The following is a 25,551-nucleotide window of genomic DNA, read 5'->3' as shown; positions in this document are numbered from 1 at the left end:
AAGGGCATCCAAGATGTAGGTGTCTTTGTTTCCGCAGTAGTTTCAATTTTGACATTTTTCAGTCAAACCGTTGGTAAATACCACGGTAAATACCAAAAACGATATAAATACTGCTAAAAATACCGCTCGTTTCGTGTTTTAGGCCATCAATGTGTACTTACATCTACGAGTCATGAAATCATGTTTAATTTTGACTTCTCTGTGCATGCTTTTTGGTGGACCCCCTTAGCCTCCAGTGTATGACTGATAGACAACAACGGTTTGACTGAAAAATGTCAAAATTGAAAATACTGTGGAAACCAAGACACATACATCTTGGATGCCCTTGAGGTAAGCTAAAACATATCAAAAATTAATTTCAAAGTGAACTATCCCTTTAAACCCATAATGAATGTCATTTAGCCTACATGTACCATACAGAAATTGAATAAGGTTATAAAACAGTCATTATAAATGAAATCTAGATTAATCCTTATCAAAGCTACAAGGGTTCTTTAGTCAAGAGCCGTTAGTATTTACACTTTTTGCACTTGTGTGACTGCTTCATTAGCATACATTTGAAATTCAACATCAACACAAGTGTTTGGAAGGTCATTTATATATAAAGAAAATAATAAGGGACCGAGGATTGACCCTTGAGGCAGTGTTGTAGTACTCGAGACTTGGACTCGTCTCGGACTCGGGACCATATTTTAATGGTCTTGGTCTTGTCATGGACTCGTGTGCATTTGGACTCGGAATTGACTCGTACTCAAACATTTTTTTTTTTAGGACTCGGACTGATTCCCGAGTCCACTCGAGTTCAATTAAAAATATTTTTCATGATTATTAATGTATGTTAATAAAATATTTCTTTAAATTGATTGACACGCCCAGTGATTGGTGATTTTCTAGTGCGCAACTGCGCATGACAAATTGTAATAAAATTACTTTTAACACCACCTACTATGTGGCCTTTTTACCCTAAACTGATCATATTTTTTAAACTAAAAAAAAAAGGATTTCTCTGTAAATAAAAGTAAATTAGGTAATCAAACCTCACTGGTCTCGGTCTCGACTCGGACTCGACCGTCTCTGGTCTCGGACTCGACTCGGACTCGACTCTATCTGGTCTCGGTCTCGACTCGGACTCGAGTGAGGTGGTCTCGACTACAACACTGCCTTGAGGCACACCAACGGCGACATCCAAGAAAGACGATTTGCCACTGTTAATATTAACACACTGTTTTCTTGACTTCTTCAACTCAGGTTTAAGTGCAGTGTGAAAAGAGCTATAATATTCAGAAAGATTATCGATTTGACCGCACTGACACTATGAGATGACAACAAAAGTTGAACTGAATTTAGCTGGATCGATTTTGTTTCATAATTGATGAATTTTGCAACACGGTTATTGAACTGAATCAGCACTGAACTGACTTCGGTCTTCCGTGGAGCTGCTTTTAGCTAAAATGAACTCGTTTCATAATTAATGAATTTTAGACAGTCATTGAACTGAACTGAATCAACACTGTACTGAACGAGGACACTATTGTCTTCAGTAGAGCTTGGATTCGTCTCGTCTTAATGAAGTTTGCGTGACTGATTCTGTTATTTTCCTGCTTTGAAACAATCTCTTTTGTATTGTGTAAGGAATAAAGTTGTCTGTACAGATTTCACAAATGAAAAGAAAATGCTTTAAAAACGACAATCCGTACCCTGAGGCCTCAACGCCCCCGTGGCACGATCATGACCTGTCCGCGCACACACACTCGTGTCAAAATCTTTCCCTTCTCTTTCCAGCAAACACTCCATAAATTAAAGAGCATGTTCAGCGATCACACAAGCTCTTTCTCCCCCGGCTCTGACTGAATGCAGCCCACTCTCTCTGACGGGAGTTCAGCAGAAAGCCTTGATGACAGCAGATAGGAGGTAAGCCAGCAATAGGCAGACACTTCCTGACGGCCCCCATGACCAGCTGCTGCCTGGGGATCAACCGGAGGTAAAACACAGAAATGACGGGAGGGAAAAAAAGACTAGCGAACATGTGGGAAGGCCTGTCACCTGCCAAGTCCCGCATGAGGTATAGCTGAAATGGCAGCCACCAGCGACGCTGCGCTCTGATTGGCTGGCTGGGCTCCAGAATTCCCTGAGGTGTCCTAAAGAGTTCACTTCATAAGTGAATCCCGGAGTACAGGCACGTTTGTAATGAACGTAATGACTTTCAAAATCTTTTAATGCTGTAATTCTACTTCAAAAGCGCACAATTATAAAATGTATAGGCGTGATCCACAATCTGATTGAATGAGCAATGTTGATGATATCACTACAATTATGGTTTTTAGTTTGTTAATAGTCATTATTGTTTGAATCTTAAAACACTGAAATACACAAAATGTGCTTATATAGGTCAGTAATATTTCAGTAACATTTAAAATGTTACAAAAGATTTCCATTTTAAATAATGCTTTTCTGAAGAAAACAAAAATCACGTTTTCAATGCACAAATGTTTTCAACATTGATAATAAAAAAAATAATAATTGAGCAGAAATCTATTGATTGATGTGACACTGAAGAAGACTAGAGTAATGATGCTGATTCAGAATTCAGCTTTGCATCACAGGAATAAATTAATAATAATAAATTATATAATAATACATTTAATACATTATAATCACATAGAAAACAGTCAGTTATTCTTAAATTGTAATAATATTTCACAATTTACTGAGTTTTTTTTAATAATGGTTTTCAAGCATAAAAGTCGTCTTCAAAAACATCAAAAAATCTTGCTTACCCTAAAAACTTGCGTTAAAGCTACACTGTGTAACTCTTTTAGTTTGTTCTTAGCTAAAAACACTTAGTTCTTTCAAAATATATGTGCTAATTAATGTATATTTACTTCGTTCAAGTTATAAAGTATAAATAAATGTCGGTCGCCATGTTGCCCCTCCATCTTGAAAGTACATTAGCCAAAGAGGGACATACCCATTAATTCAAGCTTCGCCTTTCGCGTTTACGTTTGAGTTAACACTCATGGACGAGGTCCAATTGGAAGCCACGTTAATCTTGGACTACATTGGCCACCGTAGGAGTTAAAACGAAATCCGAATTGAGTGGAACAGAAACTAATATTCACTGGAAGATCATATACCTTTTCACCCCTAGATGGGGGTAAAAATCACACAGTGTAGCTTTAAACTATACAGTGTTTTTCTTCTAGGAAAATTAACTGCACTATATTGACTATCGTCCAATCAAATGCTCTCTCGTATGAGAATGTCAGTCCACAGCAACCGACCAACTAAAAAGCAGGAAAGCACAGTTCACGGTGGAGAAAAAACTAAAAGCCTACTCGCTAAAAAAAAGGGAAACACACTTCATTATATCAACCCCAAAATTTCTATTTCAAGAGGAACTACATCAGCAGCACTTGAAAGAAGAAAATCTGTGAAGATTCTCCTTATATGTGTGATGCAACCAGCCCCTGTAGTCTGAGCCCGGTTTAAGTCCATGTTAACTAATGAAACCTTTTAGTAAAGCGTTACCGAAATGTCTCTTAAACATCAAGTAATGCTATAAGTATTCTTTATTTATCAAGACACACATATCAAGCATATTTGAGTGCACAGAGGAACTGTTGTAGTCTATACTGTCACAGGAATGACAATGACTTACTTGTTATGTAGAACACACCAGCCACAGTGAGGGTCTCCTGAGCCCAGACACGTCTTACAGCCGCTGTACTGAGAACAGCTCTCCACAGGCAGACGACTCACCTGTAACACACCAGAAACATTACACTCACATTACCGTAACACCAAACTTACCGACGTGGAAATATTTGGGAATGCATAAAATACCTAATTCCAGACAGATATTACTGAAATGGGTGATATTAATAATAAATCATTACATATTTTTACTAAATGTTGTTTATCACATGTTTTAATAGTTCATAAGGTGTCAATTTGGGACCAAAGGTTTTAAATAACAGAGAACTAGAACATTAAATCACTCTCAATCAATGATTTCACGGTGCTTGATGCATTAAAATTTCTATATATTTTTGGGAAATATTCTATATATTTTTAGAATGCATAAAATATCTCATCCCAGACATATATCACTGAGATATACACGATTAATCGCAATTAATCGCATCCAAAATAAAAGTTTGTGTTTACATAATATATGTGGGTGCACTGTGTATAATTATTTTGTATATATATATATATAGACACTTGCATGTACATTTAAGTAAAACATATTATTTATATATAAAATATTTATATTTACATATCATATAAATTATATATAAATCTATATACAGTATATACATGAAAATATTTCTTAAATATATACAAGCATGTGCGTGTATTTATATATATATATAATAATTATACACAGTGCACCCACATATATTATATAAACACAAACTTTTATTTTGGATGCGATTAATCGCGACAGCCCCAGTGAGATAGGTGATATGTTTAGGTGATTTAGGACAAACAACATTAAATTACAAAACAGAACTGAAAAATTAAATAATTTTCTTATTTACATCAATATATACACAATAATAATAATTCACATTTTAATACATAAACAAATATATTAAATAAAATGAAACATTTCATACATATTTCTAAATAACAGCCAACCAATCAGGTTTAGCGGTCCGGTCATGTGACCCATGCCCTGTATTGGCTTTAACAGGCCCAATCTGAGCCTCCTGTATCCCTAGAACACTGTAGTTCTCAACACATGCCTTCATTCAAACCTCTCGTCATTCATCTGAACCACACAAACAAGTTCAGCTGGTTGTAAACACACTCGAACATCCAGGCTTTTCCTTACAGAACAGCACAGCGGAGAGAACGGCAGAGCATCAGCACTGTCAACTCATGCAGAGGACAGAAAATATTATTACACAGCAGAGGAGAAACTCTTCTAAGAGCGACATGTCCAGGGGACAGTAATGGAAGTGCTGCATATGCAACGATTCGCACGGGAGAAACACCCTCGACAAATAGGACAAGCGTATTAGAAAAATGAATCCCCATAAACACCAGCTTATATAAATGATGATGAGAGTTGGAGAGAGTGGGAGGTCTAGGACTGAAATAACATGAATATATTAAATCTAAAAGAGTGGTTTGTGGATCAAAGTTGGTGTGGGCTGTCACAGTCCCAGTGATTGGCTTACTTAAGGCACGGAAAAAAGCCCAAACCCAAAAGCAGTTGTTTTTGAAAACCGCCTTTAGAAGCTCTAAAAATGCTCATTCCATGGAGTTGTAATCGCCTTTGATCGCTGGCAAGATTAGAGTTTGAGTGAGAAAAACAAGAGCCGCGGAAAAAACACACCCACCCAGAAGGGACACGGCTTGGCTTTCAAGTACAGAGTAGCTGATGGCTCTTCAGCTCTGTGTGTGTGTGTGTGTGTGTGTGTGTGTGTGTTGCGTCAGGACGGGTGGTTGAGGTGTAGTCTGTTGTTAATTTATTCCACCACAATATTATTCCATATCACATATTAAAATATAAAATATAAACCTGAAAATAATTTAATCATGTAATCATTTAGAAAAAAAACTAATAAATATATATGGATATGTATATATATTAGGGCTGTGCAAAAATTAATTGTTATTAATCGCATCCAAAATAAAAGTCTGTGTTTACATAATGTATTTGTGTGTGCTGTGTATAATAATTTAGTATATATAAATACCTATGCATGCATGTATATATTTAAGAATTATTTGTGCTTAAATTCTGTATATATATATATATAAATACATAATCTATATTATATAAATATAAATAATTATATATGAATAACACATTTTCTTAAATATATACATGCATGTGTGTGTTTATATATACAAAATAATTATATACAGCACACACAAATATTTTATGTAAACAACACAGACTTTTATTTTGGATGCGATTAATCGCAATTAATTGTTGCACAGCCCTAATATATATATATATATATATATATATATATATATATATATATATATATTGTATATATATTAGTATTAATTACTAATACTGTGTTTGACCCCCCCTTCACTTCAGAACTGCCTTAATTGTACATGGCATTGACTCAACAAGGTGCTGAAAGCATTCTTTAGAAATGTTGGCCCATATTGATAGGATAGCATCTTGCAGTTGATGGAGATTTGTGGGATGCACATCCACCACATCCCAAAGATCCTCTTTCGGGTTGAGATCTGGTCACTGTGGGGGCCATTTTAGTACAGTGAACTCACTGTCATGTTCAAGAAACCAGTTTGAAATGATTCATTTCAAATGATTCTTTGTGACATGGTGCATTATCCTGCTGGAAGAAGCCATCAGAGGATGGGGACATGGTGGCCATAAAGGGATGGACATGGTCAGAAACAATGCTCAGATAGGCCGTGGCATTTGAACGATGCCCAATTGGCACTAAGGGGCCTAAAGTGTGCCAAGAAAACATCCCCACACCATTACACCACCACCACCAGCCTGCACAGTGGTAACAAGGCATGATGGATCCATGTTCTCAATCTGTTTACACCAAATTCTGACTCTACCATCTGAATGTCTCAACAGAAATCGAGACTCATCAGACCAGGCAACATTTTTACAGTCTTCAACTGTCCAATTTTCAGCTGTCAACTGCCTCTTTTTCCTATTTGTAGTGGAGATGAGTGGTTCAGGAGATTGTCTTGACCAGGACCACACCCCTAAATGCAATGAAGCAACTGCCATGTGATTGGTTGATTAGATAATTACATTAATGAAAAATTGAACAGGTGTTCCTAATAATCCTTTAGGCGAGTGTATATATATATATATATACACACACAAACTAAATATACTACTCCGCAGTCTTCAGTGTCACATGAACCTTCGTAAATCATTATATCTTTCAAGATTCGTGACTAATATAAAGTTCAAAAGAACAGCATTTATTTGAAATGCAAATGTTTTGTAACATTAAACATCTTTACGACACTTTTGATCAGATCAATGCATCCTTGCTGAATAAAAGTATTCATTTAAAATATATTATAATATATGCATGTGTCTGTCTCTGTGTGTGTGTGTGTTATATACACACATGAAATTGATTTCTGTGCACGCTCAGTATATTCTGTCAGGAACGCCGCGGTTTGGACTGTCAGTGTTTGATGGATGAGTACAATGTTAGATAAATGAAAGGCTTCATATCTCTTTCTCTCCAATGAAATGGCTGCATTACCGGTGCAATTCGGGGAGCAGGATGGTAAATAATGACACCGCTCTGAAAACTTGGCATTCACAGACCTTTTACTGACACACATCGCAGGGCTCGGAGTGGCAGCGGGCCATTTGGTGAGCAAATATGCTCTCTCACCTAACTGTGCACCTGCTGCAAATGAAATATTCAAATCCAGAGACTCCAGCGGTCAGTGTAGGCTATGAATTATTGACTCTCGGCGATTCATTCGCATTTCTTCACGGGGCATTGTGTATCTACACACACATTCTGATTGGTGAAGAAATGTTCCTCTGGAATGAGATCATCAGTGACATCATTAGCCATTATAACACCTGCTATTAACATCCATCTCAAGTGATCGGATTACAACTCTACAAACAGGTACAAACTACATTCAAATATAAGGAACATTTTGTGCAATTCCATGGATGTTGAAGGTTCTTCACCGAACGATAATGCCAAAAATCAACTTCTACTTTTAAGAGTGAAGGAAATAGGACTTTAAAGGATTAGTTCACTTTTGAAAAAACTTTTGCTGATAATTTACTCACCCCCATGTCATCCAAGATGTCCACGTCTTTCTTTCTTCAGTCGAAAAGAAATTAAGGTTTTTGATGAAAACATTCCCGGATTTTTCTCCATATAATGGACTTCAATGGGAACCAAACAGTCCAAGGTCCAAAAGACAGTTAATAACAGTTTCAGATGCAGCTTCAAATGTCTTTAAACGACACCAGACGATGAATAAGGGTCTTATCATGCGAAACGATCGAAAACGTATTCCAAAAATGTAACTTTTCTAAGGACAAATGCTAGCCTTGCTCTATTCTGTGAGGCGCGTTTGTAACGTCACGTAATACGTAATTACGTTCAAAAGGTCATGGGCGACGTAGCCGGAGGTACAGGATCAAAATCGTCCGACATCGTTGTTTTACCTTTTAATTCCTTTTAATTTTTTTGTAAACGGCGTTTGAGCTAGTTTGCACGTTCAACCTATGCGTTCAACTTGTAAACACTGACTCTGTACTTCCGGCTACGTCGCCCGTGACCTTTTGAACGTAATTACGTATTACGTGACGTTACAAACGCGCCTCAGAGAATAGAGCAAGGCTAGCATTTGTCCTTAGAAAAGTTACATTTTTGGAATAAGTTTTGAAATAACCGATCGTTTCGCATGATAAGACCCTTATTCATCGTCTGGAATCGTTTAAAGCCCTTTGAACAGTTTGCACTGAAACTGTCTTTTGGACCTTGGACCGTCTGGTTCCCATTGAAGTCCATTATATGGAGAAAAATCCTGGAATGTTTCCATGAAAAACCTTAATTTCTTTTCGACTGAGGAAAGAAAGACATGGACATCTTGGATGACATGGGGGCGAGTAAATTATCAGCAAAAGTTTTTTCAAAAGTGAACTAATCCTTTAATTTCATTTTCCTGCACATGGACAGAAGTTATGAGTGAATTAAAAACAAGCCGATATCTATTTTTCTCATAAGTAGCATCCTTTGACTCCACGCGATGAGAAGCGATCATTAGGAGTCAGTCCTGAATGCTCAATCTCTTCAGGTAAAGCCCAGTGTTTTCAGATTAACACACCTGATCTATCCGTTCATGATCTCAGCATAAAGAAAAGCTTTTAATCAGCACGAGGCCTGATCAATCAATGCAGGGCCATCCGAAGCTTTAACGTGAAGAACATCCCTTCAGTTCTTAACACAAACATCGATGTCTGGAGTTCAACGGCGGAGCTTTAACACACGAGTGAGTCTTTTGTGGGAGTGTGACGGTGAAAGAGGGAGACGCTATTAATCTAGTTCCACACTCGTGTTTACAGTGCCTCCCCGAAACTCTGGGAACCATCCAGAACGAAGCTGAACGGAGCAACAGCACTCCAGGTGATGTCTTGTGTCTTTACTTGATGTCTTTACTAATACATTATTAAAATCAAACGTTATGTCTGGTAATATTATTTAATGGACCTCAGCTAACAATGAATAGTTGTATTTTTTTAATAGTATATTTATATTTTATAATCTAACAGAGAGAGATTGCATTGCCTATTGTTAGTTAGCCACTTAACTGTCACCGTCCCACAGGTGGGACGTTTGCCACTATATTTTTAAAACAATAATATCTTAGTAAATACCTTAAATAATATTGACAAACTATATATCATTTGAAAGCTTGCAATCTCTAGTTTCCATATTTGCTGACTGATTTTCAAAATATATTACAGAGGAGCCATAATTTATCAATATAAAACAAGAATATTTTCATACTCATAAGGCGTGTTCAGACCTTTATTTTAAAATAGCAGTAAACATGAAAAATCATGAAAAAATGGTAGATACCTCAGTTTGTTTTCATGCCAAAAGTTCAAAAGATATAATCCATTCAATTATTTTGGAAAAAAAAGGTCTGAAAAGTTTGAAATATCAAGAAAAAAATAATAAATTCACCATTTGTGACGTGGCAGCTAGCTATGACTTACATGCGTGTTCTTTGTATGTGTTTCTTAGAGGTTCAATTCATATCAAAATCTGCCAAACTTCCCATGCTACTTCTGAATAGGATCTTTACTTCAGAAATTGTATGAAAATTGTGAAAATAATGGTTCATATCACTCAAAACACGAATGGAAATACAGGCGCCCTTATATGGGCAGTAATGGAGTCTGATTGTGCCCTAGTGAAAAAGTTTGGTACTGCGCTCAAACAAAATCTTACTGAAAGCTCATTTTTTGAGATATCAACCTAAAATTTGAAACACAACTTGTTCAGATTTTTGGCTTTGATCTTTCTGCCATTTTAGAGTAGCCCAGGTTTTGAAAATATATATTTTATGTAAAATATGAATTATTAATATTTCCATAAACTCAAACTTCTATAACTTTTTTTCTGTTTCACTTTCTTAATTTATTTCACTTCTACAGAAATCTGCCAAATGTCTTCTTTAAAACAAGACCAATCATATGTCTATATTCCAAAGCATTCTTGAATTACAACCATTTAAGTTCGAAATGTGCATTTTCATGTCTATTCAAAAAAGGGGGGGTGACAGTTAACAGGTTAGTTAGTTAACGTTACCTATTGTTACCCAAGTGTTAATAAAAATGTATTTTGCTAAATAAATAGGGAGAAAATCTGTTCGTTTTAAAGTTTTAAAAAAGGAGTAGTTAAAGAAACACCCGTGTATATATGCATGACATCACAGAGATGACGTCATCGCACACATCATTGAGCTGCTCAAGCGTAACGCTGGTGAAATTAATACCGCTATCTGCATGGCTAATTCCTGCCTACACTGCTTCACGATGCCTGAAGCACGGCCATATTTTATCACGTTGTTTTTCTGAATCGCACTGATAAGGATTTAAAAATATCCCTACGCTGAAGCTTCGCCGAGCTCTCAAAGACAGTTATGTTTTCAGTGCGTCACTTCAACTAAGTCTTTCTCAAGGAAACACACACACACACACAAAAAGTGGGGTCTTTCAAAAAATGCACAAAGACAACAAATTTCTTTTTGCAAGAAGAAGAAATGAGCATTGAAAAGAGAGAAAGAGCTACAGCTGTACTGTACGTCTGTTCAGCTGCTGAGGAACTTCGATGTATCCTTCCTCTCCTCCGGCTGTATAATGGGGCATTATGGGAAGGGCTGTTATTCTGCTCGGCTCTGGGTGGAAATACTTCCCCACTATTTCTTATTAGGGCCAAGCAGCTGGGGCTTCCATTCAGAGTCGTGAACCGGCGTTTCATATTCTGCTTTCCGTCTCGCAGATGTTAAAACAACATATCTGAGATTACGGTTCGGGTCTTAAGACAAAAGCAGCGCGCGCACACACACCCTCCTCACAAACGTGCCTTTATTCTGTCCTCGCCACAAAGGTTTTTGCTTTATGAAATAAAATTAACAGCAAACGCAAAATGATAAAAATGAAGAACAATAGTAACATATAGAAAAGTCTGAGAGTACATGGAAAATCTGGGACCCAAATTTACATTTAACCTTTAGGATTTTGCATTATGAGCAAAGTAATATGCAGAGCAAAGCATTATGAGACATTAAAGGGATACTCCACTTTTTTTTGGAAATAGGCTCATTTTACAACTCCTCCAGAGTTAAACAGTTGAGTTTTACCGTTTTCGAATCCATTCAGTCGATTTTCAAATATTCAGAAGAATATCAGTAACCAGACAGTATCTGGTCTCATTGACTTCCATAGTAGGAAAACATATATACTATGAAAGTCAATGAGAGCAGAAACTGTCTGGTTACTGATATTCTTCTAAATATCAGAAAATCGGCTGAATGGATTCGAAAACGGTAAAACTCAACTGTTTAACTCTGAGGGAGTTGTAAAATGAGCCTATTTCCAAAAAAAGTGGAGTATCCCTTTAAAGTAATATCTCAGATTCTACACTAAACGTGTCACCAATTTGATGTAAATGAGCATTTTGTATCTTGTTTTTTAATTCAGCGTTTCATTGAGATTGTTATGTTAATCATATAATTTGTTATTATTATTAAATAAGAAACTTTTTAATGACTAGTCTCTCTTAAACATTTAAACCTCAAAGAAATGATTAATAAATCATGCAATATATTCAGTATACACTACCGTTCAAAAGTTTGGGGTCTTTTTTATGTTTTTGATACTTACCAAAACTATTTATTTGCAAAAAGAGTAATGTTGTGAAATATGAATACAACTTAAAATAACTTTCTATTTGAATATATTTTAACCCTCTGATTTGGTCATTTTTGACCAAAAAATTTCAATTTTTTTATTTATTTTTTTATAAAGAGTTTACTCCATCAGAATGGTATGAAACTTGGTAAAGGTTTTGGCACTTGCTGTGTGAATACACACCAAAAAAAAAAAAAAAAAAAAAACCATAGACATGATTCGAAAAGGTTAAATGGTCCTGAAAAAAAAAATTAATTTTTTTTTTATCCACTTTCATGTAGTGAAAACATTTGGTACTGCGACCAAACAAAATCTTACTAAAAGCTCATTTTTTGGGATATCAACCTCAAATTCAGAACAAAGTCTAACCGTTTAAGTTGTAAATTTCATTTTCAGGCTCAAAAAGTGAATAAATAGATTATTGTACTGCATACATTTTTTGTAGCATAACAAATGTTATATAAAAATATTTATATATAAGTTTTCATGGTAGTATAATATTCATTTTTTAAATTATCATCTGTTTTGGCTGATTTTTTGAAATATTGAATCTCAACCCATTTTTATTTTTATTTTGAGAGACAGTCTGTCCTGGAACTAGTCGCCTCATCTTATAAGATTCGTTCACAAATGAATCTCACCTGTTTCTCACTCAGCAGATAGATGAACTGATAATCTGGACTGAACACCATGTCTCGTAGAATCGGGCTTCCCTCCACGACGGTGACGGTTTCGTACAGCAGAGCGTTCTCAGTAGGCGGAGGTATCCCATCCACTCGAATCTGAAAACAAAACCAAAGTTTGAGTTTAACTCAACATAGATTTAAACTGGACCTTCTTTACTTTCGTAATATATGCATTCCAGGTCTTGTTGCGCACAGTGCAGAGTAAGTCTGAGTCAGTAAGACTGAGATTACTGACGACTCGTTTATAGCTTAACGCATCCTGACCTCTGATCTTTTAAACTTTGCAGACCATTTACATTCACAAACAAGCTGTATCACCCACTACATGAAAATGATATCCGAAAAAGCATGATTCCAGGTGTTTTACTGTGATTTTACTGCTCATAGTGTTTCACATCATCACTTACACATCTCCGATTATTACTGACACACGCAGTATTATAATTTTCCTCATGAATGCAGAATCCTCCGGCTGACCTAGAAAACGAACGCAGGCCGGGAGCGGAGCGAGATTACAGCATCTGATCAGATGTGCGATAAAAATCAATTACATTTTAACAACACACACACACACACACAGTCGAACCCCCGCTGCCTCATCATTAGCGACTCCTCTGTTTCCTCACACTGATAATTAGTGTAGTTGAGCTTGCTGGGTAAAAAGCAAGCTCTAAAAGTGTCAAATTCAAAACATCTTTGAAGTGACGACTGAAGGGGAAAAAAAACACAGAGCGCCTGACAACCGCATTAAAAGTCAGAGAGCTCACCTATTTCCCCGCGCGCGCCTCTGTCCTAATCAATTCTGACGGCAATGTGATAGGAGATTGAAATGAGGCTGTAAGTAAACTAAATTCACACAGAAAAGGTACGAAATGCCATTTGGGAAACGGCTGAGAGATCAAATTGACGAAAAGAAGGTGCGAGGCAGAAAAAAAAAACACCCGAAACAGATGCACTGGCAGCGGTCTTGGGCCGTCTCCTAAATATCTGGGTCGGTCTGAAGTGACAAACATCGTTAGTCTGTTAATTAGCTGCCTCCTCGTTGCAGCAGTTGCAGTAATTAGGGTTGACAAGGTGGCATCAATTAGACGAAGGCTGCCATATTGGGTGTCACATACTGCCGGCCAAGTCGGAGCCCACGTCTCCCCGGGCAGCAGGACAGAAGGCCTAGAAACATGACGGACTCGGTCTGCGATTCGTCAATTCATGCGCCACCAGCTGTAGTGTCGCATTTCGCAGCCTTTGGATACTTAGTTCCTTCACTCTGCGTCGCTTAAACCAATCGCTTTAATGCCAACCGTCTGCATTTGCGATGCCCCTGTTGAATCGGATCGATCCGCGAGCTAGTTTTTGTAAACTCAGATACACTTAAAGGGACAGTTCACCCAAAAATACAAATTCACACATCATTTTCTCACATTATATGACTTACAAAAGCCCATTGAATTTGATTGTAAGGACAATAAAACAACACTTTTTCCAAAATGTTAATGTTAAAGTCAGGTTCATATTTATTGAATATACAAAAAAGCCCAAATTTAGGACTGGTTTAAACAACACAGGCTGCTCACAGTCTGGTATGGGCGACTTAAAATACACTGACAATCTGACAGAAAGCAGAGACCTAGCTTCGTTTATGGTCAAACCATCTGTGGGTTCTCCGTGTGAAGCAAATCCAGATGCTGAGATAATATTCTAGCAGCATCTGTCTGCATTTAATTTGTTTATTAGACTTCATAAAATCTTACAATGTTAAATCTAATCTGAAAATATAATGCATTTTAATCAATGGTCAATCAATGTGAAATAAACAACACTTTTAAATACCTATATATTATGGCTGACGTCAAAAGATGTATATTTATATTTTAATTGCAATTAATTGCACTTTTGTGCGATTAATCACATACTTATTGTGAAAATAAGCAAAGATCATTTATCTTGTTTAATGCGTTTATTTTGCCATCATTTGATCAGATTGAAGGATGATTTTCACAAAATCTCTTTTTTTTTCAAGGTAAGTTTAGGTGTCTTTCCAAAGAAGGACAATTGGAGATAACATAGGACAATGTATTTAAAATTTAAAGCATAAAGCACAATGAATTTAAGTCACCAAAAAGATTGGTGTACCACTAGATTTAAAGTCATTGTCAGCTAAAGAACTCTTATTTTAAACCTCAAGAGGAAAAATGATCTTCTGCCACAAACTAAACAAACTTCATGCCAAACGCCAAGCGCTCTTTATGCCTAACTACAGCTTTCATCCATCCAACACTAATGCAGGGGTGGAAAATTGAAGAGTGGAGAAACCTTTACACTGGATTAGAAGACCCAACAGCCGTAGCATTGATTGTTCTGGGGTCTGTTAGCCGAAGTGATACTGAAATCCCACAGATCTATCACTCTCTGAATGGGGACGATAGTCTACAAAAATACCAACAGCATTCAGACTGGGCGAGCGTTGCCATGTAATCAGGTGCACTTTTCAGCATGCCTAAAAAAAAACCCATGCTGGACTTAAATGGCTTTCAGGAGGGCGCGCTTAAGATGTGTACTTCTTTTTTCCCCTAGGCGGGGGGTCCTCGCGGAGCACTTGAGTGTTTGAAATGCAGAGTGCTTGCTCAGCCTGCCGAGAGCTGACCCCGCGACAACATCAAACAGCTCAGATGAGGGTAATTGGAATTTAGATAAATATTACCTTCCCCCCTCCGTCTCTCCGTCGCTCAAATGATGCCAGGGTAGCGGCGCCTGCCTATCCATTTATTAATTAACCTGCCGCGGAGTCGGAGCCCGTGCGCGAGACTGACGGGTTTGATCGTAGCCCAATCTTTCCCTCATCGATCACAGAGGGGGCAAAGAGAATGGGGAAATGACTATAGCAGGACAAAATGAAAGAAGGGAGTAGTTTTTTCGCTCATTTGGGTGCTTGTTTTTTATCGATTCGAAGTCCTTGTGAGGCCCGGGGTTTCAAGGACTGGGAGAATGAAGCTCTTAAGTGGAGCTGGATTCGTTTCCTATCTCTCTCGCTCTCATTTGTTCCCCCTCTTCTAAACCAAACTGTACAAAAAGATGTTCTTTTTCATCTTCAAACAGCTAGATTATTTCTGCAAGGACGAGAGACAACAAGAGGCCCGAGTGATTCTCTACAATTCATTAACAATTAAAAAATATACGACGTTTACATTTTGATAGACCACATGGATCTGGTTTTAAGTGAATAAAGAACTGCAAATAACTGGAAAAAAGTAAAACAATTTTTATATAAAATACAGTGAGTAAATAAAAATCTAAAACAGGAAAATAAACATTAAAAAAGTGAAATCAGATGGATGGATGGGCGGGTGGATAAATGGATGGACAGAAAGGGGGGTGATGGATGGATGGATGGATGGATGGATGGGTGGGTGGATGGATGGATGGCTTGGTGGGTGTGTGGGCGGATGGGTGGATGGATGGATGGATGGGTGTTTTGGATGGATGGATGCATGGATGGATGGATGGATGGACAGAGAGAGTGATGGATGGATAAATGGATGGACAGAGCGGGGAGGTAATGGATGGATGGATAGGTGGATGGATGGATGGATGGATGGGTGAGTGGGTGGATGGTAGATGGATGGATGGATGGATGGGTGGGTGGCTTGGTGGGTGTGTGGGCGGATGGATGGATGGATGGGCGGGTGGATGGATGGATGGACAGAGAGAGTGATGGATGGATAAATGGATGGACAGAAAAGGGGGTGATGGATGGATGGGCGGGTGGATGGATGGATGGGTGGCTTGGTGGGTGTGTGGGCGGATGGGTGGGTGGATGGATGGATGGGTGTTATGGATGGATGGATGCATGGATGGATGGACAGAGAGAGTGATGGATGGATAAATGGATGGACAGAGCGGGGAGGTAATGGATCGATGGATGGGCGGATGGATGGATGGATGGATGGGTGGGTGGCTTGGTGGGTGTGTGGGTGGCTTGGTGGGTGTGTGGGCGGATGGGTGGGTGGATGGTCGGATGAGTGTTTTGGATGGATGGATGCATGGATGGATGGATGGATGGACAGAAAGAGAGAGTGATGGATGGATAAGTGGATGGACAGAGGGGGGTAATGGATGGAAAGATGGATAAAAATCAAAATCCATATCAGGGAAATGTTCAAATAGATAATTCTGGATGGATGGATGGATGGGTGGAGAGAGAGAAATAGAGAGAGAGAGAGAGAGAGATGGATGAAGATGGATGGATGGATAAATGGATGGACAGAGAGAGAGGGGGTGATGAATGAAAATCAGTAACCAAAATCGCAGAAAATGTTCAAATAGTTAATTTAAAAAAATAATATTTAAAAATGTATAATAAGTAAACAAGTACAATTTATTTATATAGCACAATAAGTCTTTACATTTTTTTAAAAATAATAATTAAACAAAAACATGTCTAGACCGTTTTCAGCTACCTTAAAAAAGTCCACAGATTTGAAGCCCAAGCGAGGAGTATTCCAAAGCTCACAGTAGGAGATATACCTCAGAAGTATAAAATCATTTATTAAAAGATCAAACAGAATCACTGAGATGTGATAATCTTCACTATCCAGTCTGCAGCGCACAGCTTTCAGCCTATGCAGAATATTAGCTTTAAAACTGAAAAAGCCATTGAACAAAACAAATTCTAATATTTAAAAGACAACAAACGTGTGTCTGAATGAAACAGACACGTGGAGGGTGTGAGAGACTAACACCACTGACATCCGAGGAGGAGCCAGAGCTTTATTTACCACTCACATCAAACAGTGAGAAGACAAGAAAAAGAGAGACACAAGTAGAGTAATAGATCGCAGGATAACGTTGGCAAAAAGAGTGATTCTGAAAACACAATCACTACAATTGTAATAACAAAAGAACAATGTAACAATCCCAACTATGGATTTATCCTCTCAAACACATACACACTCTGACCAGTCAACAAATAAACAAGCTGGAAAACTCCCATGTAAAGCAGGTAAACATCAGCTTGTTGATAATGGCGTGAGCTGTTAACATGTGGTCTTATTTAAAATTGGATTTGACCAAATCCACAGAAGGGTTTATGTTTTTACTGGCTCGACTGAAAGATTCAAAGCACAAAGTCATGTTATTCTTCTACTAAGTGAAAGTACCAGACATCCCAGTTTAATGTTACTTTGTTTTCTTTTGGACATGGAATATTATAATAGTAACAGAGCAAGAATCCAAAGACACGACGTTAGAATATAAACTCCTCATCTGTGCAAATACTACACCTCTGAGGCGCATTAAAAGACATTTTCAGCAGAATTTACGATACAAAGGCAAACACTGCTTCACCTTCAGGGGCGTACAGACATTAAAACCAAGTAAAAAGCAACTCTACTGTCTCAAGCCTCGCTTTATATACCATAACAACAGCACATTAATAATAACAATAATGTTTTCGATATTAACTCTGATTAATATTAATTCATTATTCATTATTAAATTATTTTAATTAATAATCAAATTATTAATTCATTAACTCTGTTTTTATAATAAAAGGTCAATATATCATAATAAATGAATAAAAGTTATTTTTACTTTAATTAAATTATTAAAAAATTATAACTATAAATACATTAATAATAATGGTAAATGCACTTGATATTTATTTAATGTATTAATAATAATTAGAATAATTTTAAAACAACAAAAACAATTATATTAGTGAAAATAAATAAGTAAATAAATAAATAAAGTATGATGCAAGCTAAATTTCTGGCATCAGCAAACTGAATTGCAACGACTTAAAAAAAATGTAACTTCGAATGAGGAGTGAAGCTTTCGAAGTTCATAAACAAAACCAAAGCACCATAAAACGAGTGGTTCATTCAACTCGTGTCATGCACTATTACATTAGTGTGAGGACAGACCAACATTTTTGCAGATAATCAGGATGATCATGAAGTGACTTTCAGAGTTGAACTCAAATATCAGATCGGATCGTTTAATGAATCGAAAAGTGATTCACTGGAAAGATTTGCTGAATTCAGAATCACATAGCAAACTACTCTTACTATTTTTGTGAGTCTGATTCTCAGATATGATTCACGGCTATGTTTTTTGGTATCTTGAGACATTCAAAATTTCTATTGAGTTTATTGGGAGAAAGAAATATGGTTTGGGGTTACATTTTTGGGGGTATTATTCCTTAGTTGTGATAAAGGAAATTATTTTAACTTTAAGCCCTTCCACCTCAACTAAACACTGCTGTTCCTCAGTGAACTGTCGTTCTAACTGCCCTTGGCGACTCTTAAAAGGGATTACGGAGGAAAATGAGATCTATTTTTCCCTCCCGTGTCAAAAGAGGCACGATGGGACATTATACAGTTGCTTTTACATTACATCTGCCCCATCTTCAACCTCTCCAGGTTCATTCTAGCCTTTGAAGAGGGTCTGATACCGCAGCGAGCCAGATCTATTTTACATGAGCACCCAGTAATGAAAAAAAAGCCCTCCACTGTCTCAGAAAATGAGGTCAAAATCCTCAAGCTACAAATTCATCCTCTTAGGAGAGTGAAGGAGACAAAAGCGTTGCACCCTAGGAACTGAACAAAGGGCCTGTCATCCAATTAGAGTCCTTATCCCGTGAGCGGAGACGAGTTTACGCCATCAACACCTGCTTTGTCTCACTCGGTCCCAACAAATACGACCAACTAAACCATCAACACCCTCTTCCTCTACAGCTGCGGGCACTTTCTACCGCATTCCGTGACCTTTGACCCGGCCTGACCTCGGAGTTCTAGTGTCACGGGTGTCTGCGCATGGTTTGGTTTTAAAGGTCACATGATCCAGAGCTTGCAGAAAGGCATTATGGGTGAAGAAAGCTGTGGTGTGGGAAACTAAGTCCTGTGCGGTACGACTGCTCGTCCTCCGACGCCCTTCACCCTCCGCCAGAGCCTAGTTTCACTCAAACAGCAATTACTCAGATTCAGTCATGTATACCAGCCGCTTTATAATGCCCAAATTACAAGCTCACCAACGCTGGAATGTTTTGAACAGGAACAACCGTTCAATTACCATTCACCGTTGGTTTCGGATATCCGTACGGTGAAAATTACAGCCCACTCACCTAAAAAACACCAACTCACACCCACAATTTGAGGAAAACGCAATAGGATCGATGCAGCTTTAAGTGGTTTACTCATTTGTAAACTTTATCAAATGATGAACCATAATTGAAGCAAAAAAAAAAAAAAAACTAAGCAAACATGCACTTCATTTGAAATACTCTAGGAGAGTAACACCTGTATCCATTTAAAGGAGAACTCGGCGCAAAATGAACGGTCTGTACACTTACAAAGTTTTATTATAAATTATTTTTAATTATTATAAATTATCACTAACAAATTATTAGTTAATTATTATATACATACATGCTTGTATATATTTAAGAAATATTTTCATGTATATAATTTATATTATATTTAAATATAAATATTTTTTTTTTCTTAAATATACACGCATGTGTGTGTATTTATATATAAACTAATTATACACAGTGCACCTACATATATTATGTAAACACAAACTTTTATTTTGTATGCGATTAATAGTGATTAATCGTTTGACAGCCCTAAAAATTACAAATTGCATTGATAAGTAAAATATTATTTTCTTACTAAAAACAATTTAGCTGTCTAATAGCTAATATCTATATTGTGAAAAGCGCTATATAAATAAATGTGACTTGACTTGACTAATAGCCTATAAGAAATATTTCACGCAAATGATCCTCACAAATTCACTCAATGTCGCCCGCGGCAGACGTTTCATTTTGGACCCTGCGTTCTTCTTGCTCCTTCCCAATTATCTCTCTAAAAAGCAACAACAAAAACAAATGGACGAATTAAAAAACAAAAGCCAGAAGCAGCATCTGAAACGCTGTGATTCTGTAAATCCCAGCAGGAGCACAGGTGAGGCGTGCTGGCAGCAGAAGCAGGGATTTGGGATTTGGGTTCAGGCATCTCATGGGCTGTCACACTGAGCAGAACGAGTGTAGACAGGAATGTTACTTCTCTCACACGCTTGTCACGGGCCAGAGACCAGTCAGGCTCCTCTGATCACTGCAGACCTGCTGCTCAGGTGCTGGAGCCGGGCCAAGGGGACGTCAGAGAGAGACACTCCTTCAAGATCACATGCAGTTGACTGGGATTGAGATGAAGAAATCGTTTTTTCTTAAACATGTAAAAAGGAAGGTAAAATGTTTATATAAATATATATATATATATATATATATATATATATATATATATTAGGGCTGTCAAACGATTAATCACATCCAAAATAAAAGTTTGTGTTTACATTCAATATACGGGGGTGCACTGTGTATAATTATTTTGTATATATACACATAAAAAAAATATATACTGTATATATGAAGAGTTCAGATGCAAAAGCCTCTAAGTGCCATTTGAAATTTTCTTCTAGAATGATAATTTTTATCAAGCTTATATATTTAAGTTCAGTGATTTCACTTAAATGGCAATGATAATTACCTATTAATTGTTATTTAAGTGAAATTACTGAACATAAATATACAAGTTTGATAAAAATCATCATTAAAGAAGAAAATTTCAAATGGCATTTAGAGGCTTTTGCATCTGAACTCTTCATATATATATATATATATATATATATATATATATATATATGGGCTGTCAAACTATTAATCACGATTAATCGCATATATGGTGGTGCACTATGTATAATTATTTTGTATATATATATATATATATATATATATATATATATATATATAGTACACACACATGCATGTATATTTAAATATAAATTATATATAAATCTATATACAGTATATACATGAAAATATTTATTAAATATATACAAGCATGTGTGTGTATTTAAATATATATAAAATAATTATATACACTACACACACAATATATATATATATATATATATATATATATATATATATGAAGAGTTCAGATGCAAAAGCCTCTAAATGCCATTTGAAATTTTCTTCTTTAATGATGATTTTTGTCAAACTTGTATATTTAAGTTCAGTAATTTCACTTAAATAACAATTAATATGTAATTATCATTGCCATTTAAGTGAAATTACTGAACTTAAATATACAAGCTTGATAAAAATTATCATTCTAGAAGAAAATTTCAAATGGCACTTAGAGGCTTTTGCATCTGAACTCTTCATATATATATATATATATATATATATATATATATATATATATATATATATATATAACCCCATGATTAGGGGTTAAATAAATCGTTTTCCCCAAATAACAGCAATGGAGTAAAGTGTGATAAAATGAATATGAATAAGAAAAACTATAATGAAAATGGTTTAACCACCTTCAAATATTCTGGGTAGTTTATGAACATGCATTAGTAAATGTTTCTCATGTATATTAATAGTTTTATTTTGAAATTTTAATAATAAATAAATCATATTTATATGGTCTTTAGATGCTTCCTTTAAATTTAATTTGAAATCCAGCATACTGAAATATAATTAGTGATATTAATTTCACCTCATCTCATTTCTCCTTGCCTAGAGGACGACTTCAAGAAAGTGGCACAGCTTACCCCCACTCACCCCGATTTGAGCTGTTATGTTGGCATTCCAAAGAGAAAAAAGGAAGAAAGAAAAACACAAGCCAAATTTGCCAACGACCCCTCGGAGACTCTTCGAATTCCAGCGTAAGCTTATTAACCTCTCCTGCCCAGATCCAGACAGAGGCAACGCCAACATGAAACTGCAAGCCAACAATTAATCGCATAGGAAATTGTGCCATGCTTTTGCACACGAATGCATGCTTTGTATGCATCAGCACATTGTCAGTGATGTGTTTGGAGTTGTGTTAGCTTAAAAAAACATTCTACTTTGAAATATAAAAGGTGATATTCAGGCCTGAGACTCATCCGAGGGATGCTTCATTCACAAAAGGAAGTCAATTAGCTCCCGCTTTGCTTTGTCAGGGGGGGAAAACAACAACAACAAGCATCAGGGCGAGAAGAAATGTATGAATTTTTAAAACCAAACGCTGATGGATGACGATGCAAATCCACACTGAAGTCTGAAACACAGGAAATTTAAAAAGGAAATTGACATTAATGCAGTAGTGATTTAGTTCGGCAGAGGTATTGCTATTCTAGCCGTTCCCGTTTGGACACAGTTGGTGGCGAGTGTCAGTGCGAGTGAACTATTTTTCGACAGGTTATATGAGGAAGGAATTGTTGTCCGAAATAATTATTACAAAAGGGGGTTTGCGTATACAAACATTTCTCATTCCATTTCATTCATTCTTTCATGAAAATTAACTTCTGCTAAATAGGCTACGAGTCACGATGAGGTCAAAAGCAGTGTTTATTAGAGTAGTGGCTATTAGCTTTTACTAGGGTTGGGTATCGTTTGAATTTGAACGATTCTGATTCTGATTCCTTGTTTCGATTCCGGTTCCTAACGATTCTCGATTTAGATTCTTTCAAGAGGCAGGGTCAAAAAAGTTTAGCTAACCTTGCTAACCAACGGTCTTTCTGAAGGAAATACTCCTTTCTGAAGGAAATACTCCTTCTGTAAAAATACTCCTTTTGTCACAAATTTAGCATTTTGCCGAGATTTCGTTATTTTTAGAAAAGTGAAGCCACACTTTGGATCGCCAACGTAAGCTACTCATGTTCGCTCTCGCGTGGTTATGCCAACACTTCCGGTAGACGCTTCTTTGTTGGTGTTGTTCAGCGGTTTCTTCTTCCGCCCGGCGGACTGTGAATATCGAAACTAGGAATCGAAATTTTAACTTTTGAACGATTCCGGGAAAAACGAAAAGTTAGTCTCGGTTCCAATCGATACTCGATTCTCGATTCCCAACCCTAGCTTTTACTTAGTAAAACAACTCCTGATTATCATAACACGTCCTGCACAGTTTACTGTTCATGCAAATTAAGCAGTTTGTTTATGATTTTTGCCTCAAAGGCTAGCTAAAAGGTTAGGGGGCACTTGTATGAAGTCTAAAATCATTGATACCCGTAAGCCAATCACATAACGTGATCACGACAAATAGGTAAACACATGATGCATCAACCTCGAGTTTTAAATTTCATCACATTTCCTACACGTTACCGCTCATTCAAATCATGCGGCTTGTAACAAAAAAGATGTGTGATCACACTGTAAACAAAATGACAAATAGTTAAATTGCAGAATGATCACAGCCAAATGTGTCACTCCTAGCACATGTTTTCAAGATTTGGGTTCTTGTTTCTGTTGACCATGTTCATCCGAGGGATGAGATGCCGTCTTACACACGTCATTAAGTCAACAGCGAGTCCTCCTCATTACGTGTTGAAACTGTGTTTGGAATGAGGAAGGACAAACAATAATCAAGTCGCCATGTTTGAGAGCAAACACAATTAATAGCTCACTTGCTATGCTGAAGTGCCCTTCGGGTTAACAAGACGCAGACGAGTGCCGTATCATGTCGGCTAGCTGCTTCTTACGCTCGGACAGATTTGAATAATGATGCTGCGATTAATTTAAGCTGCATTAGCTTATCTATTCGAAATTTTTCATTGCTCTTCCTCATGCTTTGGCGAAAAAGCCCTTTAGCACGAGTCATAAACAGCAGATCGATCAACGTAATGGGAGATTCCTGGCTTGATGTATCACCGGGCACGATAAGCTAATCAAAAGACATGTAAATCGCCATTTAGGCCTCGCATCTCAGAACAAAAAAACAATTATGCATTGACTAAAATACACATTTTTTTTCCTGTTTATTGTGCTTAGCCTGGCCTTGAAACCCAAAACGCTGACAAAAAGCATTAGCGAGACACTGAAGCTGTCCAGGTGGCTGTCTTCCTCTCTCTGCAGGCTCAAGACAGACATATAAAATTACTCGACGGGCATTCCACGCACTTTAAAGCTAAACAATATACCAGTCGCTGCGGTTTGTCCTCTTAACTGACCAGAAAGAGCGTCACATGCGTCTTAAAAAGAGCCTTAAAGTTGAAACCTTCTGGGACTTAAAGGAGTAGTTCACTTTAAAAAAAACTTTTGTTGATAATTTACTCACCCCCATGTCATCCAAGATGTCCATGTCTTTCTTTCTTCAGTCGAAAAGAAATCAAGGTTTTTGATGAAAACTTTACAGGATTTTTCTCCATATAATGGACTTCAATGGGAACCAAACGGTTCAAGGTCCAAAAGACACTTTCAGTGCAAACTGCAAACTGTTCAAAGGGCCTTAAACGATTTTAGATGATAAATAAGGGTTCTATCAAGCGAAGCAATCGCTCATTTAAAAAAATTGACATAAAGTTTACGTTTTATAAGCACAAATGCTCGCCTTGCTTTGTTCTGTGATGCGCGTTCGTGACTCTCCTGTTCTCGTCAACTCGTTCATTTCATTCGTTGAATGAACCAAAAGACACGAAAAAAGATTTGTTCATTTTGATAAACGAGTTTGAACAGGAGAGTCACGAACGCACATCACAGAACAGAGCAAGGCGAGCATTTGAGCTTATAAAACTTAAACTTTGTTGTTGTTTTTTTTTTTTAAATGAGTGATCGTTTCGCTTGATAAGACCCTTATTCATCGTCTGGAATCGTTTAAAGCCCTTTGAACAGTTTGCAGTTTGCCCTGAAAGTGTCTTTTGGACTTTGAACCGTTTGGTTCCCATTGAAGTCCATTATATGGAGAAAAATTTATCAAAAACCTTCATTTCTTTTCGACTGAAGAAAGAAAGACGTGGACATCTTGGATGACATGGGGGTGAGTAAATTATCAGCAAAAGTTTCTTTTTAAAAGTGAACTACTCCTTTAACCAACACCTCTAGCCTAAACCCTTATCAGAAAAACACAGATTTTCAACACCTAATGGAGCGACAGAATTCCAGACTTC

General features: G+C 36.9%; 1 protein-coding gene across 1 annotated transcript in view; it reads right to left on the bottom strand.

The window, feature by feature from the left end:
- The window catches only part of plxna3 (plexin A3), a 180,585-nt gene that overhangs the window by 92,532 nt on the left and 62,502 nt on the right, over nt 1-25,551 (bottom strand). The window contains exons 4-5 of the mRNA XM_039665519.2: nt 12,571-12,711; nt 3,659-3,759 (exon numbers count right to left, since the gene is read on the bottom strand). Of these exons, the coding sequence (XP_039521453.1) occupies nt 3,659-3,759; nt 12,571-12,711 (242 nt within the window). The remainder of the gene's footprint in view (nt 1-3,658; nt 3,760-12,570; nt 12,712-25,551) is intronic.

The sequence above is a fragment of the Pimephales promelas genome, chromosome 14, assembly GCF_988280905.1.
Source record: "Pimephales promelas chromosome 14, fPimPro1.hap1.1, whole genome shotgun sequence".
In the NCBI taxonomy this organism is placed as follows: Eukaryota; Metazoa; Chordata; class Actinopteri; order Cypriniformes; family Leuciscidae; genus Pimephales; species Pimephales promelas.
Note: the sequence above shows the minus strand (reverse complement) of the source record. Positions and strands in the feature narration are given on the sequence as shown.